Consider the following 25,698-nt stretch of genomic DNA (forward strand, 5'->3'; position numbering starts at 1 on the left):
CCGAGCGTGGTGGCTCATGCCTGTAATCCCAGCACTTTTGGAGGCCGAGGTGGGTGGATCTCCTGAGGTCAGGAGTTTGAGACCAGCCTGGCCAACATGGTGAAACCCCGTCTCTACTAAAAATACTAAAAATTAGCCTGGCATGGTGGCGGGCACCTGTAATCCCAGCTACTCGGGAGGCTGAGGCAGGAGAATCGCTTGAACCTGGGAGGCGGAGGTTGCAGTGAGCCGAGATCATGCCGTTGCACTTCATCTTGGGCAACAAGAGCGAAACTCCGTCTTAAAAAAAAAAAGCCACCATGTAATTTTAATTTATATCAGAGCTGGCTTGACACCCCGGCTGGTCTGCTCAGAAACCACATTATGGTGCAAAGTGTTCGTTTATTAAATATATTTATAAAATCTGAGCATGGGAATGGGAGGTAGCTGTGGGACCCTGATAAACAGTGCCAAGGTTTTCGAACTGTGATCACCAGACCAATAGAATCAGCATTTCTTGGGAACTAGTTAGAATTGCAAATTTGCATCACTTTCATCCCCTCCTGTTTCAGACCTAGAAATGTTGAGGTTTGTGCCTAGCATCCTGTATTTTTAACAAGAACCCTCAGTGAACATGAGGCACACTCAAGTTTGAGTACCACTGACTTAGAGAAACTTTTTTTCTAAAAAACGAAGACTAGCTGTCAAACATTATAGCACTCTTTCCTCAACAGAGCTCATTAAATCCTAGCATTTTTGTCTCCAGCCCATTTTCCTGACCCTTTTTCTTTCTTTCTTTTTTTTTTTTGAGATGGGGTTTTGCTCTTGTTGCCCAGGCTGGAGTGCAATGGCATGATCTCGGCTTACTGCAACCTCTGCCTCCCGGGTTCAAGCGATTATCCTGCCTCAGCCTCCAGAGTACCTCACCACCACACCCAGCTAATTTTTTGTATTAGTAGAGATGAGGGTTCATCATGTTGGCCAGGCTGGTCTCGAACTCCTGACCTCAGGTCATCCATCCGCCTCAGCCTCCCAAACTGCTGGGATTACAGGCATGAGCCACGGCTCCTGGCCCATTTTCCTGACCCTTTCTGTTTGCATTGGACCTTAACTGTTATTCTATAACGTCACCATTTACTGGTATTTTATAATCCTGAAGAGATTGGACTGATCCCTGATAAGATCCTAGGGATGCTCTTAATGTCTTTAGTGCATACTTGCAGTTTGTGTCTTAGATTGGGATAGTTCAACAAGAATTTCCGAAATGAATAATGCCAAATATTTATTTGATTTGTTACCTTAAAGTAACACGTCCTAACCTTTCTGCAAATTTTGGGGTTCACCTTACTTAGGATATCAGTTGGTGTTTTTTTCTGATAGTTGACCACGCTTTTGCTTGGCTCAAATATTTGTGAAAATAACTTCTCACCCTCACCACCTCCCCCCCCCCCCAAAAAAAAAACTAAAAACAAAACCAAAACCAAAAAACCCCAAACAAACCCAAACACAGAAAGAAACAAAACTGCAGATTTCTAGCGGGAAGAGTTTGCCAGCTTGTTGGACAAAGACTGTGAGATGAATGGGAAATGCAGAAAAGACAGAAAACAAAGCTTCAACTGCGTACAGCACATGTAGTTCAATATGCCTCAGCACAGGCCGAGGAAAATGGGTCCTGCGGTTTATTCAAGATGCCTCAGGGCCTAAATGAGGGATGGACTGATTCACACTTGCTGTGATCTCAGCCTGGACCAAAGCTACAGAAGGGTACTCGTGGGTGGCTGAGGACTTTCACCAGGCGGGCCCCGGGAGGAGGAAGGGACCCCAGAGTCCCCAGGAGGGGAGGGCAGGCTTAGGAAAAAAAAAAAAAAATCCTACCATCTTCACGTTTGTTCTGTCAAATTTAAAAGAGACTTTAAAAACGTTCATGTAAGTTTCCCTGGCTTCTCCCTGGGTACACACGTATCCTTTTTACTTTCCCCAACTCAGTTCTGTGGTGCGTGGGAGGCGCTGCAACAGAGTCTCGGTCCGGACTGGAGCCCCGGCGAGGGCCGCCCCCGTTCCCCACGCAGCTTTCCCTCGCGAGGTTTCGCACTTTCCAGTGCGGTTCCTTCCCCCAGCCCTCCCGGCTCCCGCGTGGCACGCAGAGAGAGGTTGGGCGCCGCGCTGGCCCGGGAGTGGCTTACGCCTGACGTAGCCCCGCTGGAGGCCGTGGCACGCCCGCCCTGGCGTCAACTCCCGCGCCCCGGGTGAGGGTGGGTGGCCGCGCCTGGGTCCCTGACGCCGCGGGCGCTGAAGGCCTCGGGCGGGCGCGGGGCGGCGGCCGCGGGTGTGCGGTCCTACGGGCTGCAGGGGGCGCTGTGCGCGTCCTCAAGCTCGGCCGCCGAGCGCAGCTCTTTTTTAAAGGGCCAGCGGGGCACGTGGCTCGGGACGCAGTTCGCGGCCGCCCGGCAGTAGCTCTCAGGTTAGGCGGGTCCCGCTCCGCTTCCGCCGTCGCCGCCGCGCCGCCCCGGGCCCGACAGGCCGGGTCCAGGGACTGCAACCCAGCGAGGAACGCGGGCAGCCATGGCCGAAGCGGCGCCTGCCCGGGTAAGCGCCCTCGGCCCCGCGGACGCCCGGAAGGCCCAGGCCGCCGCCGCGTGAGCCCGCGCGAGGGACTCTGGCCGCGCGGGGCCGCCGGGTGAGAGGGCCTTGCGCGCAGCCTCCGCGCTCGTTGCCCCCGGCCCATCGCCCAGCCCGCGTCGAAGGCATTGACCGGGCGGCCCAAATGCCAGGCCCGGCGGGCGGGGCCCCGACGTCAGCGGCTGATGATCCGGCTCATCTGCGGCCTCAGCCAGGCCGGGCCCCAGAGTCACGCTCGGCGACGAGGAGGCCGCGCCTTAGAAGCATTGTCCCATTTGAGGCCTCGCGGCCCCCCCCCACAGCAGGCTGGGCGGGCAGGGGTCGCCAGCCCCACGGGACAGTAGCGGAGGCTGAGATGGGAAGGGACAGGCCCAGGGTCACGCATCTGTTAGAGGCGGGAGCCTCACGCCGGCGCAGGGATTTTGGAATTAGACACTTTAAAACGCCTCATTCTACTTTTGCCAAAGAGAAAGATTGTGTCGTTTACAAGAGAGATTGTAGATTTTTTTTAAAAAGATTACTGTAGCAGATTTTATTTAATTTTTTTTTTGAGAGGGAGTCTCGCTCTGTTGCGCATGCTGGATGGAGTGCAGTGGCACGATCTCGGCTCACTGCAAGCTCCGCCTCCCGGCTTCAAGGGATTCTCCTGCCTCAGCCTCCCAAGTAGCTGGGACTACAGGCGCCTGCTACCACGCCTGGCTAATTTTTCTATTTTTGGTAGAGACTGGGTTTCACTATGTTGGCCAGGCTGGTCTCGAACCCCTGACTTCGTGATCTGCCCGCCCCGGCTTCCCAAAGTGCTGGGATTACAGACGAGAGCCACCGCGCCCGGCCATTTAAAAATTTTTTAATTAAAAAATTATATATATACATATGTGTGTGTGTGTGTGTGTGTGTATATATATATATATTTTATTTTTTTTTTTTCTTAGAGTCTCACTCTCACCCAGGGTGGAGTGTAGTGGCGGGATCTCATCTCACTGCAACCTCTGCCTCTGCCTCCCGGGTTCAAGGTATTCTCCTGCCTCAGCCTCCCAATCCCAAGTAGCTGGGATTACAGGCGCAGGTGCCTGTCTCATTTATATCTGTCTAACTATCTATCTATCTGTCCAGATACATATCTATATGAATAAGTTTATTCATAAGAATACACTATAAGTATTCCTATACAGAATTTTTCTCCTGGAGAAGGAAGAATCACATCAGTTTTTTTGGCATCTTCATCTATATAAGTTAGGGCAGTTTAGCAGATTTTAGAATCTTGGTTTGATATAGTGCAGTATGTCCAGTTGGGAGATTATAATCCTTTGGCCATTTTTGACATACTGGAAAACGCTTGTAAAGGCTCAATAGATGATACCTACTATTATTAATACACCTCAGTGAAGGTTTTGAAACCTTGATTTTTCTGGATACTTTTATTAAAGTATAACTTCCTCTCCTTCCTCTTAGTGAGTGTGCTGAGCTTCTTTTTGGGTTCCCTGAGTGCAAGGGAGAGAAAAAGCGTTGAGGATTCTGCAGGTTTATAGTCCTGTTCCGTGGGAAGAGGGGGCCCTAGAAGGTGACATCATCCACTCCCCCTAGCCTGGGGCTCACTGCTTCACTACCTTTCAGATCACTCCTGTCCACCTGCTCCTCCCTTCTTGCAGCACTTGAGATCCCAAAAAACTCCCCAAAAGGGACAGATTTGCCCTGGACTCTTGTTAGCCCATCCTATCACACTGTTGTTGTTTATAAGTATTCCTACACAGAATTTTTCTCCTGGAGAAGGAAGAACCACATCAGTTTTTTCTTCATCTTCACTGTACATTTACTATGATAGGTGTTCAGTAATTGTTATTGAATGAATGAAGCAATTATAGATTACTAGTGCTAAGGACGAGGGGCAGTGAAAATCTCTAGGATGCGTTGTCTATGCTAGAATCTTAAAAATGAGAGAGACTCAGGCATACAGAGGATGCATATCGAGAGCTGATGTGAAGTTGGAAGAGGGCCGGGTGGGTCCTCGGAATCCACAGGAGGCTGGCATGGCTGGAGCACGACAGGAACTGGATGGCTCAAGGTCAAGAGAGGTCGGCTGGGCCATGAAGAAGTCTAGATCTTATGCCAGGTACACTGGGAAGCTATTGAAGAGTTTTAAGCAGGGGACTGAAATGATCTATTTGTGTTTTTAAAAGATTACCAGGCCGGGAGCGGTGGCTCACTGACTCACGCCTGTAATCCCAGCACTTTGGGAGGCTGAGGCGGGCGGATCACAAGGTCAGGAGTTTGAGACCAGCCTGGCCAATATGGTGAAAGCCTGTCTCTACTGAAAATATAAAAATCAGCTGGGTGTGGTGGCGGGTGTCTGTAGTCCCAGCTACTCGGGAGGCTGAGGCAGGAGAATCGCTTGAACTTGGGAGGTGGAGGTTGCAGTGAGCCAAGATTGTGCCACTGTACCCCAGCCTGGGCGACAGAGCAAGACTCCGTCTCAAAAAAAAAAAAAAAAAAAAAATATTAACAGTTACTCTGTGGAAAGTGTATTGTCGGGGAGAAGCCTGGAAGTAGGGGAGAAGGCTGGAAGTGGGGGAGAAGGCTGGAAGTGGGGGAGAAGACTGGAAGTGGGGAAATCAGGTGGGCAGGACCGCAGTGGCCCAGGCCAAGCAAGGTGATGGGAACTTGGACTAGACACTGGCAGTGGAGAAGGAGAAACATGGATGGATTTGAGGTAATTTTGGAAGTTAGGACCTGATGGTGATTTAACCATGAAGGATAAATGAAATTGAGGAGTGAGATGTTGATTTGTCTCTCCAACAAGGCTTTTATCGGCACCAACCAGGACTGTGCCCATTGCGCATGCACAATGAGGGCTTGTGAATCAGATACCAGGGTAAGCTGAGGCACTTGAGAAGCTTTTTCCAAGGCACTGAAGGACAACAGAATAAAAGAGGTCGAGGTTAAAAAAAGGCCATATGAACTATTTATACCATATCCCTGAGCCAGAACCATCACCATAATCACTGTCATTGTCTCAGTCTGCTCAGGCTGCCTTGGTTCCCGGCAGGGCTCTTTTCCTGGTTTGCAGACGGCTGCCTTCTCATTGTATCCTCACGTGGCATACAGCAAGATCATCTCCCTTGTGTCTCCTCTTACAAGGGCGCTAATCCTATTTATGAGGGCTCTGCCTTCATGGCCTAATTGCCTCCCAGAAGCTCCACCTCCAAATACCGGCATATTGGGGATTAATGCTTCAGCAGATGGATTTTGAGGGAGACACAAACATTCATTCCATAGCAGTCATTGTCATCTTAGCCCTGCAACATGGGACTCATGTTTATTATCTGTGCTGTGCTACACATTGTACTAAGTGCTTTGTACACAGATTTTTCTTAATTCTCTCAGTGCTATTGTATAGGTACTATTATTATCTCCATTTTCTAGATAGGGAAGGGAAGTTGGAAGCTGTTGAAAACACCTTGCCCACAGTTGGCCAGCTTGTAAGTGGCAGAGCTGAGTTGCACCTGGGCTGTCCACTGGAGAGTCATGTTCTCTGTGCCACAAAGCCTTGTCCCTTCATTTTTAGAAGAGGAAACCGAGACCCAAGAAGGGGAGTCACTTGTTTGAGACTGCACGTGGTTGCTCAAGCCTGTGGGGCATGCCCCGTCTCCATAGCTAGCGTGTAGGACAGGAGCCGGGGCTGTTTTTCTTCCACTTTCCCACTTGCTGACACGTTGGTCCAGCCACTATCTCTTGTATCAGTTAGGCTGGATTCCTAACTGATACCCTAGCCTCTCCCTCTCCCCGCAAGTCTGCTGCTAACTCAGGAGCCCAAATGGGACTTTACCATGGCAGGTGTCATTTCTGAAGTGTGTTTTTGAGGTGGAAGTTTTGATTGTATAATTCTCATAACATCTCTCTTTTCTCTTCTTGTGAGCAGGCCCCCGAGACAGACAAGCACACAGAGGACCAGAGTCCTTCGACACCCTTGCCCCAGCCAGCCGCTGAGAACTCGTACCTCTACTCCACGGAAATCACACTGTGGACGGTGGTGGCCGCCATTCAGGCCTTGGAGAAGAAGGTGGATTCCTGCCTGACCCGCTTGCTGACTCTGGAGGGGCGCACGGGGACAGCCGAGAAGAAGCTGGCCGACTGCGAGAAGACAGCTGTGGAGTTCGGGAACCAGCTGGAGGGCAAGTGGGCCGTGCTGGGGACCTTGCTGCAGGAGTACGGGCTGCTGCAGAGGCGGCTGGAGAATGTGGAGAACTTGCTGCGTAACAGGAACTTCTGGATCTTGCGGCTGCCCCCGGGCAGCAAGGGGGAGGCCCCCAAGGTAGCACCGGGACACCCTGGGGTGGGGGAGCTCTAGGGGCTGAGCCTGTGAGTGTGTGGGTGAGTGAGTGCGACACTTATGGTTCCAGGTGCCCGTGACCTTCGATGATGTGGCCGTGTATTTCTCTGAGCTGGAGTGGGGCAAGCTGGAGGACTGGCAGAAGGAGCTCTACAAGCACGTGATGAGGGGCAACTACGAGACGCTGGTCTCCCTGGGTAAGGCCACGGAGGGAGGATCTGGGCCTCTGTCCACAGGTTGTCTGTGGACAGTCTGTGTCTTTGCTTTGGCTTTTGGTACTTTGGGCATCTCTGCATCTCTGTGGGCATGTGGGGTCCAGCTCTTCCTCATTTCTTGTTCTGTGCACAGATTATGCAATCTCCAAACCAGACATCCTCACCCGGATAGAGAGGGGAGAGGAGCCTTGTCTTGACCGGTGGGGCCAGGAGAAGGGGAATGAAGTAGAGGTGGGACGTCCAAGGATGATGGGCACTGGTAAGTATAGGAGCAAGATGTGGTTGGGGGGCCACCAGGGGCTAGCTGTATCATTGCCTACCCTCTCGGGCTTCCCAGACAATCAGGGAGGGCAGGAAGGGAGCATAGACCATTAACCCAAAGTGGGACCACTCTGTACAAGGCCACCCTGGGCAGGAGTGGGTGGCCGGCTTGAGCCATAGGGTTTCTATATCTGTCTGAGGTGGAACATCACACTCACCTTACGTGGTTGTGATGACCGAGTGATAAATGTTAAGCATGTACACACTGATGACTTTATAATAGTGGAGACTGGCCGGGCGTGGTGGCTCACGCCTGTAATCCCAGCACTTTGGGAGGCTGAGGCGGGCGGATCATGAGGTCAGGAGATCGAGACCATCCTGGTTAACATAGTGAAACCCCTTCTCTAGTAAAAATACAAAAAATTAGCCAGGCGTGATGGCAGGCGCCTGTAGTCCCAGCTACTCAGGAGGCTGAGGCAGGAGAATGGCGTGAACCTGGGAGGTGGAGTTTGCAGTGAGCCGAGGCTGCGCCACTGCACTCCAGCCTGGGTGACAGAGCAAGACTTCATCTAAAACAAGAAATAATGGGTACTTAGTAATACCTCCACCAGCAGCACTGCTGCCTCCTGGCATCTTCACGTGTGTCCATGTCCCCGCTATTGCTTGTGCCCCCTATTGCAGTCCCACAACCCCAGCCTGTGGCAGGAAGGCGTGTCACGTGCTGGCTTCCATTTGTGTACATGGCCCTTGGTAGGAGGGCCAGGCATGCCCTGTCCTTGTAGCTGGTATATAGGACAGTGGTTCCAAAGGGGACTGCACATCACAATCCTCTGGGGAGCTTTTTTTTTTCAATTAAATTTTAATAAAGTAGAATAGCACAGTGAATCTCCAAATGATCGTCACCGAAACTCAACACTCTGCTGGGTTTTGCCACATGCGCTTCATCCATCTGTTTTTTCCCTTTTCCTGAACAATGACCACATACCATGATCACACCCACAGAATATCAGAATATCATCTAATACCATCTAATACCTAGCCTTTGTTTTGTTTTCCCTAGTTGTCTCAAAAATGTTTTCTGTGGGTCTTTGGATCCTAATTGTAATACACTCAAGTCCACATTTTACATTTGGTTTACGTCTCTGAAGTATATTAAAAAAACTTATGACAATCCCCCCAGTCTTTTTCAACAGCTTTATTGAGATATAATTCATATACTATATAATTCACCTGTTAAAGTGTACAATTGAGTACTTTTAAAAAAAATTTCAACTTTTAATTTGGATATAGGCATACACCTGCGGGTTTGTTACATGGGTATATTGTGCCCAGGTAGTGAGCATAGTACCCAAGCTTTTCAATCCATTCTCCCCTCTTTCCCTTCCCCCTGTAGTAGTCCACAGTGTCTATTTTTGCCAGGTTTATGTCAATGTGTGCTCATTGTTTAGGTCCCAGTTATAAGTGAGAACATGCAATATTTGGTTTTCTGTTCTTGCATTAGTTCACTTAGGATTATGGCCTTCAGCTTCATGTTGCTGCACAGGACATGATTTCATTCGTTTTTATGGCTATGTAGTATTCCATGGTGTATATGTACCACATTTTCTTTATTCAGTCCACCACTGATGGACACCCAGGTTGATTCCATGTCTTTGCTATTGTGAATAACATTGTGATGAACATATGTGTGCATGTATATTTTTGGTATAATGATCTATTTTCCTTTGGGTATATACCCAGTAACAGGATTGCTGGGTCAAATGGTAGTTCTGTTTTAAGTCCCTTGAGAAATCTTCAAACTGCTTTCCACAGTGGCTGAACTAACTTACATTCCCATCAACAGTGTATAGGCATTCCCTTTTCTCTACAGCCTCACCAGCATCTGATGGTTTTTGAGTTTTTAATAATTGCCATTCTCACTGGTGTGAGATGGTATCTCATTATGGTTTTGATTTACATTTCTCTGATGATTAGTGATGGTGAGCATTTTTTCATGTTTGTTGGCTGCTTGCATGTCTTCTTTTAAGAAATGTCTGTTCATGTCCTTTGCCCATTTTTTGCTTGTTGATTTAAGTTCCTTATAGATGCTGGATGTTAGACCTTTGTCAGATGCATAGTTTCCAGATATTTTCTCCCATTCTGTAGGTTGTCAGCTTACTCTGTTGGTAGTTTCTTTTGCTCTGCAGAAGCTCTTTAGTTTAATTAGGTCCCACTTGTCAATTTTTGTTTTTGTTGCAGTTGCTTTTGAGGACTTAGCCAAAAATTCTTTGCCAAGGGCAATATCGAGGAGGGTATTTCCTAGGTTTTATTCTAGAATTTTTATAATTTGAGGTCTTACATTTAAATCTTTAATCCATCTTGAGTTACTTTTTGCATATGGTGAAAGGTAAGGGTCTAGCTTCATTCTTCTGCACATGTCTAGCTAGTTACCCTAGCAACATTTTTTTTTAATTTTATTATTATTATACTTTAAGTTTCAGGGTGCATGTGCACAATGTGCAGGTTTGTTACATATGTATACATGTGCCATGTTGGTGTGCTGCACCCATTAACTCGTCACTTAGTATTAGGTATATCTCCTAATGCTATCCCTCCCCCCCTCCCCCCACCCCACAACAGTCCCTGGTGTGTGATGTTCCCCTTTCTGTGTCCATGTGTTCTCATTGTTCGGTTCCCACCTATGAGTGAGGGCATGCGGTGTTTGGTTTTTTGTCCTTGTGATAGTTTGCTGAGAATGATGGTTTCCAGCTTCATCCGTGTCCCTACAAAGGACATGAACTCATCATTTTTTATGGCTGCATAGTATTCCATGGTGGATATGTGCCACATTTTCTTAATCCAGTCTATCATTGTTGGACATTTGGGTTGGTTCCAAGTCTTTGCTATTGTGAATAGTGCTGCAATAAACATACGTATGCATGTGTCTTGATAGCAGCATGATTTATAATCCTTTGGGTATATACCCAGTAATGGGATGGCTTACCCCAGCAACATTTATTGAATAGGGAAGGGAGTCTTTTCACCATTGCTTTTTTTTTAGTCAGACTACAGGTGCACGCCACCATATCCGGCTAATTTTTGTATTTTTTCGTAAAGACAGAGTTTCACTATATTGCCCAGGCTGGTCTCAAACTCTTGGGCTCAAGCAGTCCACCTACTTTTGCCTCCGAAAATGCTAGTCAGCTTTTTTAGTTACCCTGAGATTCAGTCTGCACTGAAAAGGCAGAATGGATGCTTAATTCTTGCCTTTATCAGTTTCAGAATGAATGAAGAGTTGCTGCCTTAGTAGCCTCCAAAGGTGACCCATGACTTGGGCTTCTTTTTTTTCCTGAGTGTTATTGTGACTTCACAGATGATTGGATATTTCATATGTGCTAGGCCTTTGCAGCCATGATTTTCCTGCTTAAACTGTCCCATCTTTAGCTAGTGGGAGCCTCTTTTTTAAGTTGGCCCATAGGTTATTCTGAGGTGACCTCAGTGGCTTTCAGACACCATAAGGTGTGCCAGATTTATGTGTGTGCTTCCTGCTCCAGACCTGGAATCAAAATGTCTCTGGATTTTTGATTTCTATTGGTGAGGAGTGGTATTTAGAGATTACAATGTGAGTGTTAATTGTTGCTGATTTTTGGCACTACTTCTAGGCCTGTTCAGAAAATACATATTTTTGGAAAGAAAAAAGAAATCATGAGTTTATACATTGATATTTCTAATTCAAATTTAATGTTCTTTGGTTTTTTTTCTTGAGACGGAGTCTCGCTCTGTCGCCCAGGCTGGAGTGCGAGCTCACTCACTGCAAGCTCCACCTCCCGGGTTCATGCCATTCTCCTGCCTCAGCCTCCTGAGTAGCTGGGACTACAGGTGCCCGCCACCACGCCTGGCTAATTTTTTGTATTTTTGGTAGAGACGGGGTTTCACCGTGTTAGCCAAGATGGTCTCGATTTCCTGACCTCATGATCTGCCCGCCTCGGCCTTCCAAAGTGCTGGGATTACAGGCGTGAGCCACGGCGCCCAGCCTGGTTCTTTGATTTTATATTGTTTATCACTTACCTTTTAGGTGGAAATCTTAAATTCTCAACGAAATTTGCATAATTTCTTAAATGATCTTATATCCAATCCTACCACTTCATTATCCTATAATTTATCTTACAATTTCAAAACAGTGAAGCCATAATACTATTAACAATTAGACTTCCATTGAAACACAAGATTTCTTTGCAGCTCTTTTTGTCCTCTGTATACATTCTCTGCAGGACTTATGGGCAAAATAATGCCTTTTAAAGTCACTTGAAATATTTTCTCTATGTAGTTATGTCACCAGCTTGGTATACAGTTGCATTCATTTGTTTATTTTTAGATTTTTTATTGATTATTCTTTTTGGTTTTTGATTTAACTTAATTTTTTGAATATGTAAGATATTTTATGTTTGCGAAGGCAAAATGATTTAACGGGGTAGATTCAAGGAAGTCTCGTTTCCATCCTTGTGGCCTCTCACTATAGATAATCATCTTGATTCCTTTCTTATTTATACTACCATGTTTCAATAACAGAGATATATTTGTATTCCCACCCCTGTCTTATTCAGTAGGTTGTGGAGATCACCTCATATGATTATGTACAGATCTTCCTCAGTTCTTCTGTTGATTCAGAATGTTCTGTGGTATGATAGTTTATTTAACAGTCTGTACCTTGGACATTTAGGGTATTTCCAGTATTTTGCTGATATAAATAATGCTGCAGGGAGTACGTTGTGCATAAATCAGTTCATGTTTTTGCCAACGTATCTTTTTTTTAAATTTATTTTTTGTGAGAAGGAGTCTCACTCACTCTGTTGCCCAGGCTGGAGTGCAGTGGCACGATCTCGTCTCACTGTCATTTGAACCCTGACTCCTGGGTTCAAATGATTCTGGAGCCTCAGCCTCTGGGGTAGCTGGGACCACAGGTGTGCGCCACCACGCCTGGCTAATTTTCGTATTAGCAGAGACGGGGTTTCATCATGTTGGCCAGGCTGGTCTCTAACTCCTGACCTCAAGTGATCCACCCTCCTCAGCCTCCCAAAGTGTTGAGATTACATATGAGCCACTGTGCCCAGCCCCAATGTATCTTTGAGATGTAATCCTGGAAGTTGGATTTCTGGGTCAAAAGGTAAATGAATATGTTATTTGGGGAGAATTTATCTCCAAATTCCCCTCCATAGGGCTCGTATCATTTGCATTCTCATCTGTGTTGTGAGAAAGGTTCTCATGCCAACAGAGGGCAAACTTGTAGGATTCTTTTCACTGTAATAGTAAGAAGTCTGTCAGTGTAGTTTTAATGGCACCTCTCTTACTGAGTGTGGATGAGTTTTTTTTTTCCTTTAGAACTCTTTCTATTTTAATCTCTAATTTTTATGGGTACATAGTAGGTGTGCATATTTATGGGGTACATGAGATATTTTGATACAGGCATACAATGTGTAATAATGACATCAGGGTAAATGGGATATTCATTACCTCAAGCATTTATTATTTCTTTGTATTATAAACATTCCAATTATACTTTTAGTTATTATAAAATGTACAATTAAATTATTGTTGACTGTAGTCACCCTGTTATGCTATCACATACTAGATCTTATTCATTCTATTTAACTATATTTTTTACCCATTAACCATCTCTACTTCCCCCCTCCCACCTTCCCCCAACCCTTCCCAGCCTTCGGTAACCATCATTCAACTTCTCTGTCTCCATGAGTTCAATTGTTTTACTTTTTAGCTCCCACAAATGAATGAGAACATGAAAAGTTTGTCTTTCTGTGCCTGGCTTATTTCACTTAACATGATGTCCTCCAGTTCCACCCATGTTGTTGCAGATGACAGGATCTCATTCTTTTTTTATAGCTGAATATTACTCTATTGTGTATATGTACCATCTTTTCTCTGTCCATTTGTCTGTTGATGGACACTTAGGTTGATTTCAAATCTTGACTATTGTGAATAATGCTGCAATAAACATGGGAGTGCAGATACCTCTTTGATACACTGATTTCCTTTCTTTTGGGTATTACTTAGCAGTGGGGTTTCTGGGTCACGTGGTAGTTCTGCTTTTAGTTTTTTTGAGGCACCTCCATGCTGTTCTCCATAGTGGTTGCACTAATTTACATTCCCACCAACAGTGTACGAGGGTTCCCTTTTCTCCACATCCTCGCCAGCATGTGTTATTGCCCGTCTTTTGGATAAAAGACATCTTAACTGGGATGAGATGATATGTCATTGTAGTTTTGATTTGCATTTCTCTGATGATCGATTATGTTGAGCACCTTTTCATATACCTGTTTGCCATTTGTACTTTTTTTTTTTTTGAGACAGGGTCTCACTCTGTTACCCAGATGTGACAGGAGTGCAGTGGCACAATCAGAGCTCACTGCACCCGATTTCCTGGGTTCAAGCGATTCTCCCACCTCAGCCTCCCAAGTAGCTGGGACTAGAGGCATGTGTCACCACGCCCAGCTAATTTTTGTATTTCTTGTAGAGATAGAGTTTTGCCATGTTGTCCAGGCTGGTCTTGAACTCCTGGACTCGAGCAGTCTTCCTGCCACAGCCTTCCAAAGCACTGAGATTACAGGCATGGGCCACCATGCCCAAGCTGTATGCCATCTTTTGAGAAATATCTATTCAGATCTTTTGCCCATTTTTAATCAGATTATCTTTTAATTGGGTAATTAGATTTTTTTCCTATAGATTTGTTGGAGCCCCTTAGATATTATGGTTATGAATCCCTTGTCAGATGGATAATTTGCAAATATTTTTTCCCGTTCTGTGGGGTGTCTTTTCACTTTGTTGATTGATTCCTTTGCTGTGCAGAAGCTTTTTAACTTGATGTGATCCCGTTTGTTCATTTTTGCTTTGGTTGTCTGTGCTTTAGGGTATTACTCGAATCTTTGCGCAGAACAATGTCCTGGAGAGTTTCCCCAATGTTTTCTTGTAGTAGTTTGATAGTTCGAGGTCTTATATTTAAGTTTTTAATCTATTTTGATTTGATTTCTGTATATGATGAGAGATAGGAGTTTAGTTTTATTTTTCTGCATATGGATATTCAGTTTTCCTGGCACCATTTATTGAAATAACCGTCCTTACTCCAATAAATGTTCTTTTTTTTTCCTTTTCTTTTTTTTTTTTTCTTTTTTGAGACGGAGTCTCACTCTGTCACCCAGGCTGGAGTGTGGTGGCACAATCTTGGCTCACTGCAACCTCCACCTCGCGGGCTCAAGCAATTTTCCTGTCTCAGCCTCCTGAGTAGCTGGGACTACAGGTGCCAGCCACCACTCCCGGCTAATTTTTGTATTTTTAGTAGAGACGGAGTTTCACCATATTGGTCAGGCTGGTTTTGAACTCCTGACCTCAGGTGATCCACCCACCTTAGCTGCCCAAAGTGTTGGGATTACACGCGTGAGCCACCGCACCTGGCCTAATACGTATTCTTGACACCTTTGTTAAAAATGAGTTAGCTGTAGATGTATTGGTTTATTTCTGGGTTCCCTCTTCTATTCTATTGTTCTATTTGTCTTTTTTTATGCCATTACCATGCTGTTTTGATTACCGTAGATCTGTAGTATAATTTGAAGTCAGGTAATAGATTCCTCCAGTTTTGTTCTTTTTGCTTAGGATGCCTTTGGCTATTTCAGGTTTTTCATGGTTCTGTATACACTTTAGGATTATTTTTTCTATTTCCGTGAAGAATGTCTTTGATATTTTGATAGGAATTGCATTGAGTCTGTAGATTGCTTTGTGTACTGTGGACATTATAACTAATTCATTCTTCCAATCTATGAACATGGAATATCTTTCCATTTTTTGGTGTCCTCTTCAATTTCTTGCATTAATGTTTCATAATTTTCATTCTAGACATCTTTTACTTCCTTTGTTAAGTTTTTTCCTAGGTATTTTATTTTATTTATAGCTATTGTAAATGGGATTATTTTCTTGATTTCTTTTTCAGATTGTTCACTGTTGGCATATAAAAAGGCTACTGATTTTGTATATTGATTCCGTATGCTGCGACTTTGCTGAATTTATCAGTTCTAATAGGTTTTTTTGATGGAGGCTTAGGTTTTTCTTTCTTTTTTTTTTCTTTAGACAGAGTTTCGCTCTGTTGCCCAGGCTAGAGTGCAGTGGCATGATCTTGGCTCACTGCAAGCTCCGCCTCCCAGGTTCATGCCATTCTCCTGCCTCAGCCTCCCGAGTAGCTGGGACTACAGGCACCCATGACCACGCCCAGCTAATTTTTTGTGTGTTTTTTTTTAGTAGAGACGGGGTTTCACTGTGTTAGCCAGGATGGTCTCGATCTCTTGACCTCAGGTGATCCGCCCGCCTCGGCCTCCCGAAGTGCTGGGATTACAGGTGTGAACCATTGCGCCCGGCATAGGTTTTTCTAAATATAAGATCATATAATCTGCAAACAAGGATAATTTAACTTCTTCCTTTCCAGTGTGGATGCTCTTTATTTCTTTATCTTGTCTGCTCTAGCCAGGACTTCCAGGATTATGTTGAATAACAGTGGTGAAAGTGCATGCTTATCTTTTTCATCCTTATCTTGTTCCAGATCTTAGAGGAAAGGCTTTCAGTTTTTCCCCTTTGAATATGATACTGGCTGTGCATCTGTTGTATATGGCTTTTATGGTGTTGAAGTATATTCCTTCTTTACCCATTTTTTGGATTTTTTTAATCATGAAAGTATGTTGAATTTTATCAAATGTTTTTTTAGCATCAATTGAAATGATCCTGTGGTTTTTTTCTTCGTTCTGTTGGTAAGATGTATCACATTCATTGATTTGCAGAGGTTGAATGATTCTTCCATCCCTGCCTGGGATAAATCCCACTTGGTCATGATGAAAGATCTTTTTAATGTGTTGTTGAATTTGGTTTGCTGGTATTTTGTTGAGGATTTTTGCATCAATGTTCAACAGGATATTGGCCTGTAGCTTTCTTTTTTAGATGTGTCTTTGTTTGGTTTTGGTGTCAGGGTAATACTGGCCTCATAGAATGAGTTTGGAAATATTCCCTCCTCCTTTATTTTTCAGAATAGTTTGAATAGCCTTGGTATGAATTCCTCTTTAAATGTTTGGTGAAATTCAGCAGTGAAGCCATTACGTCCCTGGCTTTTCTTTGCTGGAAGGCTTTTTATTGCAACTTTGATCTCATTACTTGTTATTGGTCCGTTGAGGTTTTGGACTTCTTCATGGTTGAATCTTGGTAGGTTGTATATGTCTAGGAATTTATCCATTTCTTCTAGGTTTTTCAATTTATTGGCATATAGTTGTTCATAATAGTCTCTAATGATCCTTTAACTTTCTGCAGTATTTGTTGTAATATCTCTTTTTTATCTCTGATTTATTTGGGTCCTCTTTATCTTAGTCTGACTAAAGATTTGTCGATTTTATCTTTTCAGAAAACCAGCTTTTCATTTCATTGATCTTTTGTATTGTTTTTTGTTTCAATTTTATTTATTTATGTTCTGATCTTTATTGTTTTTCCACTAATTTGGAGTTTGGTTTGCTCTTACTTTTCTGTTTTTTTAGCATGCATGATTAGGTTGTTTATGTGAAGTTTTTCTACTTCTGTAATAGAGGTACTTATTGCTGTAAACTTTTGTCTTAGTATTGCTTTGCTGTATCTCATAAGTACCATAGGTCAATTTGATATGTCATGTTTCTATTTTCATTTCTTTCAAAAAATTTCTTTCTTTCTTTCTCCTTTTTTTTTTTTTCAGACAGGGTCTTGCTCTGTTGCCCAGGCTGAGTGCAGTGGTGTGATCACAGCTTACTGCAGCCTTGTCCTCCTAGGCTCAAGCAATCCTCCTACCTTAGCCTCCCAAATAGCTGGGACTAAAGGTGTGTGCCACCATACCTGGCTAATTTTTGATTTTTTTGTGGAGATGGGGTCTTGCTCTGTCGCCTAGGGTAGTCTCAAACTCCTGGATGCAAACGGTTTCCCCACCTTGCCCTCCCAAAGTGCTGGGATTACAGGCGTAAGCTGGCCTCAAAAAATTTCTTAATATCCTCCTTAATTTCTTTACTGACCCATTGGCCATTCAGGAACATATTATTTAATTTACATGTGTTTATATAGTTTCCAAAGTTCTGCTTGTTATTGATTTCTAGCTTTATTCCATTGTAGTCAGAGAAGATACCTGGTATGATTTCAATTTTTTGAATTTTTAAGAACTTGTTTTGTGGCCTAACATACAGTCCATCCATGAGAATGATCCATGTGCTGAGAAGAAAAAAGTGTATTCTGCAGCCATTGGATGTAATGTTCTGTGAATATCTTTAGGTTCATTTGGTCTATAGTGCAGATTAAGTCCGGCGTTTCTCTGTTGGTTTTCTTTCTGAATGATCTGTCCAGTGCTGAAAGTGGGGTGTCAGAGATGCCAGTTATTATTGTATTGGGGTCTGTTTCTCTTTTTAGCTCTAATAGTATTTGCTTTATATATCTAGGCGCTCCAGAGTTGGGTGCACATATATTTATAATGTTATTAATATATCCTCTTGCTGAATTTACCCCTTTAGCATTATATAATGAACTTCTTTGTCTCTTTTTATAGTTTCATCTGAAAATCTATTTGGTCTGATATAAGTCTAGTTACTCCTACTCTTTTTTGGTTTCCGTTTGCATACAGTAGTTTTTCTATCCCTTTATTTTCAGTGCACATGTGTCTTTATAGGTAAAGTGCATTTCTTTAGGCAACAGATCATTTGGTCTTGTTTTATTATTTATTCAGACACTCTGTGCCTTTTGATTGGAGTTTAGACCATTTACATTCAATGTTTTTATTGATAAGTAAGAATTCTCTCCTGCCATTTTGTTATTTGTTTTCTAGATGTTTTGTGGTCCTTCTATCCATCTGTCCATTCAATTTCTTCTTTTTTATTTTTTGCGTATCTGTTTTAGGTTACCATGAAGCTTGCAGATAATATCTTATAACCCATTATTTTACACTGATGATAGCTTAACACGGATTAAAAAGAAACAACCTGCAAAAAAAACAAACAAGTAAAGAAAAAAACTAATAACTCTAACTGCATCCCCCTGCTTTTTAACTTTTTGTTGTTTCTATTTATATCTTATTGTACTGTCTATGTCTTGAAAAGTTGTAGTTTTTAAAAACTTGGTTCATTTAGCATGCATGATTTTATTATTGGTCTGGTGAGGTTTTGGATTTCTTCATGGTGGAATCTTGGTAGGTTGTATATGTCTAGGAATTTATCCATTTCTTCTAGGTTTTTCAATTTATTGGCATATAGTCCTGGGAGGTGGAGGTTGCAGTGAGCCAAGATCGCACCATTGCACTGAGACTCTTGTCTCAAAAAAAAAAAAAAATTGGTTCATCTTTAGACTTTCTACTCAAGATATGAGTAGCTTACACATTACACAGTACAATTACAGTATTATAATATTCTGTGTTTGTGTACTTACTATTACCAGTGAGTTTTGTACCTTCAGATGTTTTTTTTTATTGCTTATTAATGTCCTTTTCTTTCTGATTGAAGTACTCCCTTTAGCATTTCTTGTAGGACAGGACTGGTGTTGATGAAATCTCTCAGCTTTTGTTTGTCTGAGAAAATCTTTATTTTTCCTTTATGTTTGAAGGATATTTTTGCTGGATATATTATTCTAGGATAAAAGCTTTTTGCCTTCAGCACTTTTATTTTTAGTTTTTTGGAGACAGAGTCCCTCTGTTGCCCAGGCTGGAGTGAAGTGGCACAATCTTGGCTCACTGCAACCTCTGCCTCCCAGGTTCAAGTGATTCTTGTGCCTCAGCCTTCCAAGTAGCTGTGACTACTGGCATGTGCCACCACATCTGCCTAATTTTTTTGTATTTTTAGTAGAGACAGGGTTTCGCCATATTGGCCAAACTGGTCTCAAACTCCTGAGCTCTGGCAGTCCGCCCACCTCAGCCTTCCAAAGTGCTAGGATTACAGGCATGCGCCACCACGCCTGGCCCTTCAGGACTTTATGTCATGCTACTCTCCTGGGCGTGATGGCTCACGCCTGTAATCCCAGCACTTTGGGAGGCCGAGGCAGGTGGATTACGAGGTCAGGAGATCGCGACCATCCTGGCTAACACGGTGAAACCCCGTCTCTACTAAAAATACAAAAAATTAGCCGGGCATGGTGGCGGGCACCTGCAGTCCCAGCTACTCGGGATGCTGAGGCAGGAGAATGGCCTGAATCCAGGAGGCAGAGCTTGCAGTGAGCTGAGATTGCGCCACTGCACTCCAGCCTGGGCGACAGAGCGAGACACAGTCTCAAAAAAAAAAAAAAAAGTCAGGCCACTCTCTCTAAAACTTGTTAGATTTCCACTGAAAAGTCTGCTGTCAGACGTATTGGAGCTCTATTGTATGTCATTTGTGTCTTTTCTTTTGCTGCTTTTAGGATCCTTTTTTAATATCCTTCACCTCTGGGAGTCTGATTACGAAATGCCTTGTGGTAGTCTTATTTTGGTTAACTCTGCTTGGTGTTTTCTAACCTTCTTGTACTTGAATATTGGTATATCTTTAGGTTTGGAAAATTCTCTGTTACCATGTTTGAGTAAACGTTTTTTTTTTTTTGCGTGTGTGTGTACAGAGTTTTGCACTGTTGCCCAGGCTGGAGTGTAGTGGCATGATCTCGGCTCACTGCAAACTCCGCTTCCCAGGCTCAAGTGATTCTCCCGCCTCAGCCTCCCAAGTAGCTGGGATTACAGGTGCCCACCACTGCACCCAGCTAATTTTTGTAGTTTTAGTAGAGATGAGGTTTCACCATGTTGGCCAGGCCAGCCTCAAACTCCTGGCCTCAAGTTGATCCACCTGCCTCAGCCTCCCAAAGTGCTGGGATTATAGGCGTGAGCCACTGTGCCTGTCCATGGCTAGGGCTGTTCTAAATGCTTCCTCTGTGAGGGGGCGTCAGCTAGGTTGTGCCCGGTGTTGCTTTCTGCTGTGACAGGCAGCACTGAGTTCGGATGCGAAGTCCTCCGATCACTGCGCTCTCCCTCCCCTAAGCGCACACATTCTGTCTCTGGTGCCACGTGGCTGCTGCGGGGGTATGGAGGAGGGTTGGTATCGGCAGTTCAAGACTGTCTTTCCCACCCTCTTCAGTGCTTCTTTCCTTCATATGATGTTACAATCAGGTACTGTGACTGCTCATCTGGTTTTTGGTTTTTTTGAAGGGCTTTCTTGTGTGAATAGTACTGAATTTGGTGTTTCTGAGGGGAGATAATTGCTGGAGGGTTGTGTTTGACCATCTTGTTCCCTCCCTCCCTTTTTGAGGCAAGATGTCACTCTGTCATCCAGGCTGGAGTGCAGTTGCATAATCATGGCTCCCTGTAGCCTTGAACTCCTAGGCCTAGGCTCAAGTGTCTTCCCACCTCAGCCTCCTGAGTAGCTAGGACTACAGGCATGTGCTACTATGCCTGGCAGTTTTTAAAATTTTTGTAGAGACAGGGTCTTGCTGTGTTGCCCAGGCTGGTCTCAAACTCCTGACCTGAAACAGTCCTCCTGCCTTGGCCTCCCAAAGTGGCAGGATTACAGGCATGAGCTGCCGTACCTGGCCCTGTTTTTTAATATGTTTAAGGGCCATTTAAATTTCTTATTCTGTGAATTATTTATGTTTCTTGCTCTAGGAATCTTTTAAAAAATGCATATTTCCTAGGCCCACCCCGAACCTACTGATGAGATTCCCAGGGGTGCTCCCCAGGGGATGCTGCTATACTAGCCTAGTATAGGACTTGGGTTTGGGAACCCCCATTGTAGTGTTCTGAGCCAGGAGTCCCTAAAGAGCCAGATTTGCGCGTGTGTGTGTGTGTGTGTGTGTGTGTGTGTGTGTGTGTGTGTGACTGAGTCTCACTCTGTTGCCCAGGCTGGAGTGCAGTGGCACAATCTCAGTTCACTGCAACTTCCACCTCCCAGGTTCAAGCGATTCTACTGTCTCAGTCTCCTGAGTAGCTGGAATTACAGGCATGTACCACCGTGCCCGGCTAATTTTTGTATTTTTAGTAGAGACAGGGTTTCATCATATTGGCCAGGCTGGTCTTGAACGCCTGACCTCAGGTGATCCGCCTGCCTTGGCCTCCCAAAGCACTGGGATTATAGGCGTGAGCCACTGTACCCAGCCCCTCCCCCCCCTTTTTAATCACTCTTTATTCAAAATATATCAGCCCTTTTACTTACAGAGAAAATATGAAAGTAAACATTTGTTCTCTTGGCCTCCGTAACGAAACCTGTATTCAGAATATGTCCACTTTAAAAAGAAATAAAAGATTAGTAGAGTATCAAGCTGAAACGTGGGAACTTTGGCATGTATTGTTTCTGTGAGTCCAGTTCTTTTTTTTTTTTGGAGTTGGAGTTTCTCTCTTGTTGCCCAGGCTAGAGTGCAATGGCTCGATCTTGGCTCACTGCAACCCCTACCGCCCGGGTTCAAGTGATTCTCCTGCCTCAGCCTCCCAAGTAGCTGGGATTACAGTTGGGCGCCACCATGCCTGGCTAATTTTTTTTGTATTTTTAGTAGATATGGGGTTTTGCCATGTTGGTCGGGCTGGTCTTGAACTCCTGACCTCAAGTGATCCACCTGCCTCAGCCTCCCAAAGTGCTGGGATTACAGGCATGAGCCACCGTGCCCGGCCTGTTTCTGGGAGTCCAGTTCTTTCATCCCTCTATAGCCGATGCCTGCCTACTCTGGGCACTGGTTGTCACCACCACAGTCTACTCTTTTTTTTTTTATTCCCATTTTACAGATACACTTTAAAATTTATTTTAAAATTTATTTTTTGTTCTGAGTGGTGTACTCTTGTGTGTCGTCACTTGTAACAGCTGAGCTCATGGCAGTTTCTGGGAGACGGTGCTGCTGTCTCTCCTGCCGTTCATTCGTTCTTTTTTTTTTTTTTTTTTTTTTTGAGACGGAGTCTCGCTCTGTCTCCCAGGCTGGAGTGCAGTGGTGCAATCTCAGCTCACTGCATGCTCCACCTCCCAGGTTGATGCCATTCTCCCTGCCTTAGCCTCCCGAGTAGCTGGGAGTACAGGTGCCCGCCACCACGCCTGGCTAATTTTTTGTATTTTTAGTAGAGACGGGGTTTCACTGTGTTAGCCAGGATGGTCTCGATTTCCTGAACTTGTGATCCGCCCGCCTGGGCCTCCCAAAGTGCTGGGATTACAGGCGTGAGCCACTGTGCCTGGCCCTCTCCTGCCGTTCTTTCAAAATCATCTTCAATGAGGTTGCCTTCTTGGCCTGTGCTCCCCTTTATTCATCTGGGGGCACTGGAGGCCAAGGAGCTGCGTGGAGTCTTCACCTGATGGAACTGATGGAAGTGGCATTTTTGGAGAGGCCTGGGACTGCCCCAACTAGGAGCACTGCTGACTTGCAGGCTGCTTGATCCTGGGGGTGCTGCCCCTTTGCCAGTGCTGTCCCCCAAATCCAACTGCAGTGGAATCTGGCTCTTCCTCCCAATATTTAAAAAATTATTCTTAATTTTTTTCGGCAGGGTCTTGCTCTGTCACTCAGGCTGGAGTCGTGCAATCATAGCTTACTGCAGCCTCAACTTCCCGGGCTCAGGTGATCCTCCCACCTCAGCCCCCTGAGTAGCTGGAACTACAGGCGTATGCCACCACACCCAGCTCATTTTTGTATTTTTTTGTAGAGGCAGGGTTTCACCATGTTGCCTATACTGGTCTCAAACTCCTGAGCTCAAGCAATTCTCCCATCTCGGCCTCCCAAAGTGTTGGGATTACAGGCATGAGCCACTACGCCCGGCCTTATTTTCAATTCTTAGTGGCTCACGAACAGTCAGGATTCATATTTTCACTTAGACTGTTCTGTTTCTCATTCTTTTTTGAGGTTTCATCCTGCTCAGTCACCACCTTGTGATGCTTGGGGCTGTTTAGTAGGATGGATGATGTGTTTGTTGTAGGAAGGATCCAAAGATGAAACTTCAGAGGATGATCCACTGAAATTTTTAGGATCTGCTGATGAAGCAACCGTCTTTAGGCTTGTCATGAAAGTAACATTTTTAGGGGCAGTGTAACCCGTTGGTTTATAACTCTCCCGTACGTAAAGGGGAATCGGTAGCAGTGTTAGCAGGCACAGACTCAATTGGATTATTACTTTTCATCACTATTTTACCTTTTGATAACATTCTAGCTGGTTTTACCTCTTCTGTTAGAAGAGAACCTCAGTTGAGGTAGAGTGGACAGGACCCCACTTGGGTTACTTTTTATTTATTTATTTATTTATTTATTTATTTGAGACAGGGTCTGGCCCTGTTGCCCAGGTTGGAATGCAACTGGCACAATCATGGCTCACTGCAGCCTCATACTCCTGGGCTCAAGCCATCCTCCTGCCTCAGCCTCCCAACTAGCAGGGACTGCAGTCATGTGCCACCATACTCGGCTTTTGGTTGTTATTTATTTATTTATTTTTTGAGATGGAGCCTCGCTCTGTCGCCCAGGCTGGAGTGCAGTGGCACGATCTCGGCTCACTGCAAGCTCCGCCTCCCGGGTTCATGCCATTCTCCTGCCTCAGCCTCCCAAGTAGCTGGGACTACAGGTGCCCGCCACCACGCCCAGCTAATTTTTTGTATTTTTAGTAGAGACGGGGTTTCACCGTGTTAGCCAGGATGGTCTTGATCTCCTGACCTTGTGATCCGCCTGCCTTGGCCTCCCAAAGTGCTGGGATTACAGGCGTGAGCCACTGCTTCCGGTCTGGTTGTTCTTTTATCTCTGACAAGGCATTGTTCTCTGGATGCTTAAGTTTAGGAAGATCCAGCGTGGTAAATTCCAACCCAGGTTTGGAGGTAGAGCCACTTTTTCCATGATTCTGGGTTTCTTGTCTGTTCCCCTCTGATGCCCATCCAATTTCAAATTCCTCTTAGCATCAAGTGGACAAATGATGTGAGCCATTTGCTGATTTCATCTCTGATGGTAGCATTCTGTCAACTCTTACTGTCAGCCTCTTGCTCATCATAGTTTTTTTCTTATCATCTTTTTTTGCTTAAAAAATCAGAGCTTTGGCCAGGCACATTGGCTCACTCCTGTAATCCCAGCACTTTGGGAGGCCAAGAGGGTGGATCACAAGGTCAGGAGTTCAAGACCAGCCTGGCCAAGATGGTGGAACCCCATCTCTACTTAAAAAATACAAAAATTTGCCGGGCGTGGTAATGGGCATCTGTAATCCCTACTACTCGGGAGGCTGAGGCAGAGAATTGCTTGAACCTGGGAGTCGGAGTTTGCAGTGAGCCAAGATTGCGCCACTGCACTCCAGCCTGGGCAACAGAGCGAGACTCCACCTCAAAAAAAAAAAAAAAAAAACTTCAAAAAAAAAATCAGAGTTTGATTTCTTGTGTGAGAGGACAAGTGCTCATTTCGGGGCTTTACCATTTGAAAGTCTTGCTAACAGCTGGGTTGGTTACGATCACTCTGGGAGGCGGGCACTGATTAAACATGTATATAGACACGGGTTCTAAGAAGTAGGCGTAGGGATGGAGTTATCTTGAAAGACAACTTCTGAGGGGAAAACCTTGACGCCCCTAACGCCATATCTTCAGTTGTGTTTCTGCCCTGCCTTGGGTCCCCTATGCCATAAGAGCAGCTTGGAGGAGGAGGAGGAGGCCCGACTGCGGGAAGTGGTGACCACCCCACTGGCTGGTGGGACAGGCATGGTGTTTCTCTTTCCTGCCTTAAAATGCCAGATTCTGTCATGACCTGCCTGGTGATCATTACCGTGATTTCCTGTCTGCTGAATTCCTGTGCTGCAGTTTCCTTCTCTGGGACATGAGGCTTTAGACTGGAATCTAGCTGCCAGGTATTTGGTGGGGTCCACCTCACTATCATGCCCTGTGCTGGAGCTGAGGCCCCAGGATCGCAGTGACTCTGCCTTTCCCCAGAGGGTCCCTGGTCATCTGGGCAGGAGACCTCCATGTTGTGCTCAATGTCACTGATTTACATTCTCCAGGCCTCCCTCCGTATCCAGAGCACCTCACCAGCCCACTTAGCCCTGCCCAGGAGGAGCTGAAAGAAGGGCAGGCCCCCAAGCAGCAGCAGGACTCAGAGGCGAGAGTGGCCCCTGCCGGGCCAGAAGCAGGTGAGTGAGGACAGTGAGGCGGCAGGATGAACAGTGTCCTGAGGCAGCACGCGATCACCAAGCGATGGTGCTGAGGAAAAGCCCTGGAAGCGTGGGGCTGGGAGAGAGGGCTGGGAGACTGGTTGGGCTGGGCTGGACAGGCTTTCTAGGAAAGAGGCCCCTGAGACAGGCCTAAAAGAAGGTAGGTTTTGGCATTTTCAGCTTGAGAAAACA

At 45.2% G+C, this 25,698-nt stretch overlaps 1 protein-coding gene across 1 annotated transcript in view; it reads left to right on the plus strand.

The window, feature by feature from the left end:
* The first annotated feature begins 185 nt into the window (after nucleotides 1-185).
* The window catches only part of ZNF783 (zinc finger protein 783), a 31,128-nt gene continuing 5,615 nt past the window's right edge, over nucleotides 186-25,698 (plus strand). Inside the window, exons 1-5 of the mRNA XM_003820502.5 lie at nucleotides 186-2,565; nucleotides 6,515-6,907; nucleotides 6,996-7,122; nucleotides 7,274-7,399; nucleotides 25,357-25,485. Coding sequence (XP_003820550.3) covers nucleotides 2,542-2,565; nucleotides 6,515-6,907; nucleotides 6,996-7,122; nucleotides 7,274-7,399; nucleotides 25,357-25,485 — 799 coding nt within the window. The 5' untranslated portion in view covers nucleotides 186-2,541. The remainder of the gene's footprint in view (nucleotides 2,566-6,514; nucleotides 6,908-6,995; nucleotides 7,123-7,273; nucleotides 7,400-25,356; nucleotides 25,486-25,698) is intronic.

The sequence above is a fragment of the Pan paniscus genome, chromosome 6 (genome assembly GCF_029289425.2).
Source record: "Pan paniscus chromosome 6, NHGRI_mPanPan1-v2.0_pri, whole genome shotgun sequence".
Lineage (NCBI taxonomy): Eukaryota > Metazoa > Chordata > Mammalia > Primates > Hominidae > Pan > Pan paniscus.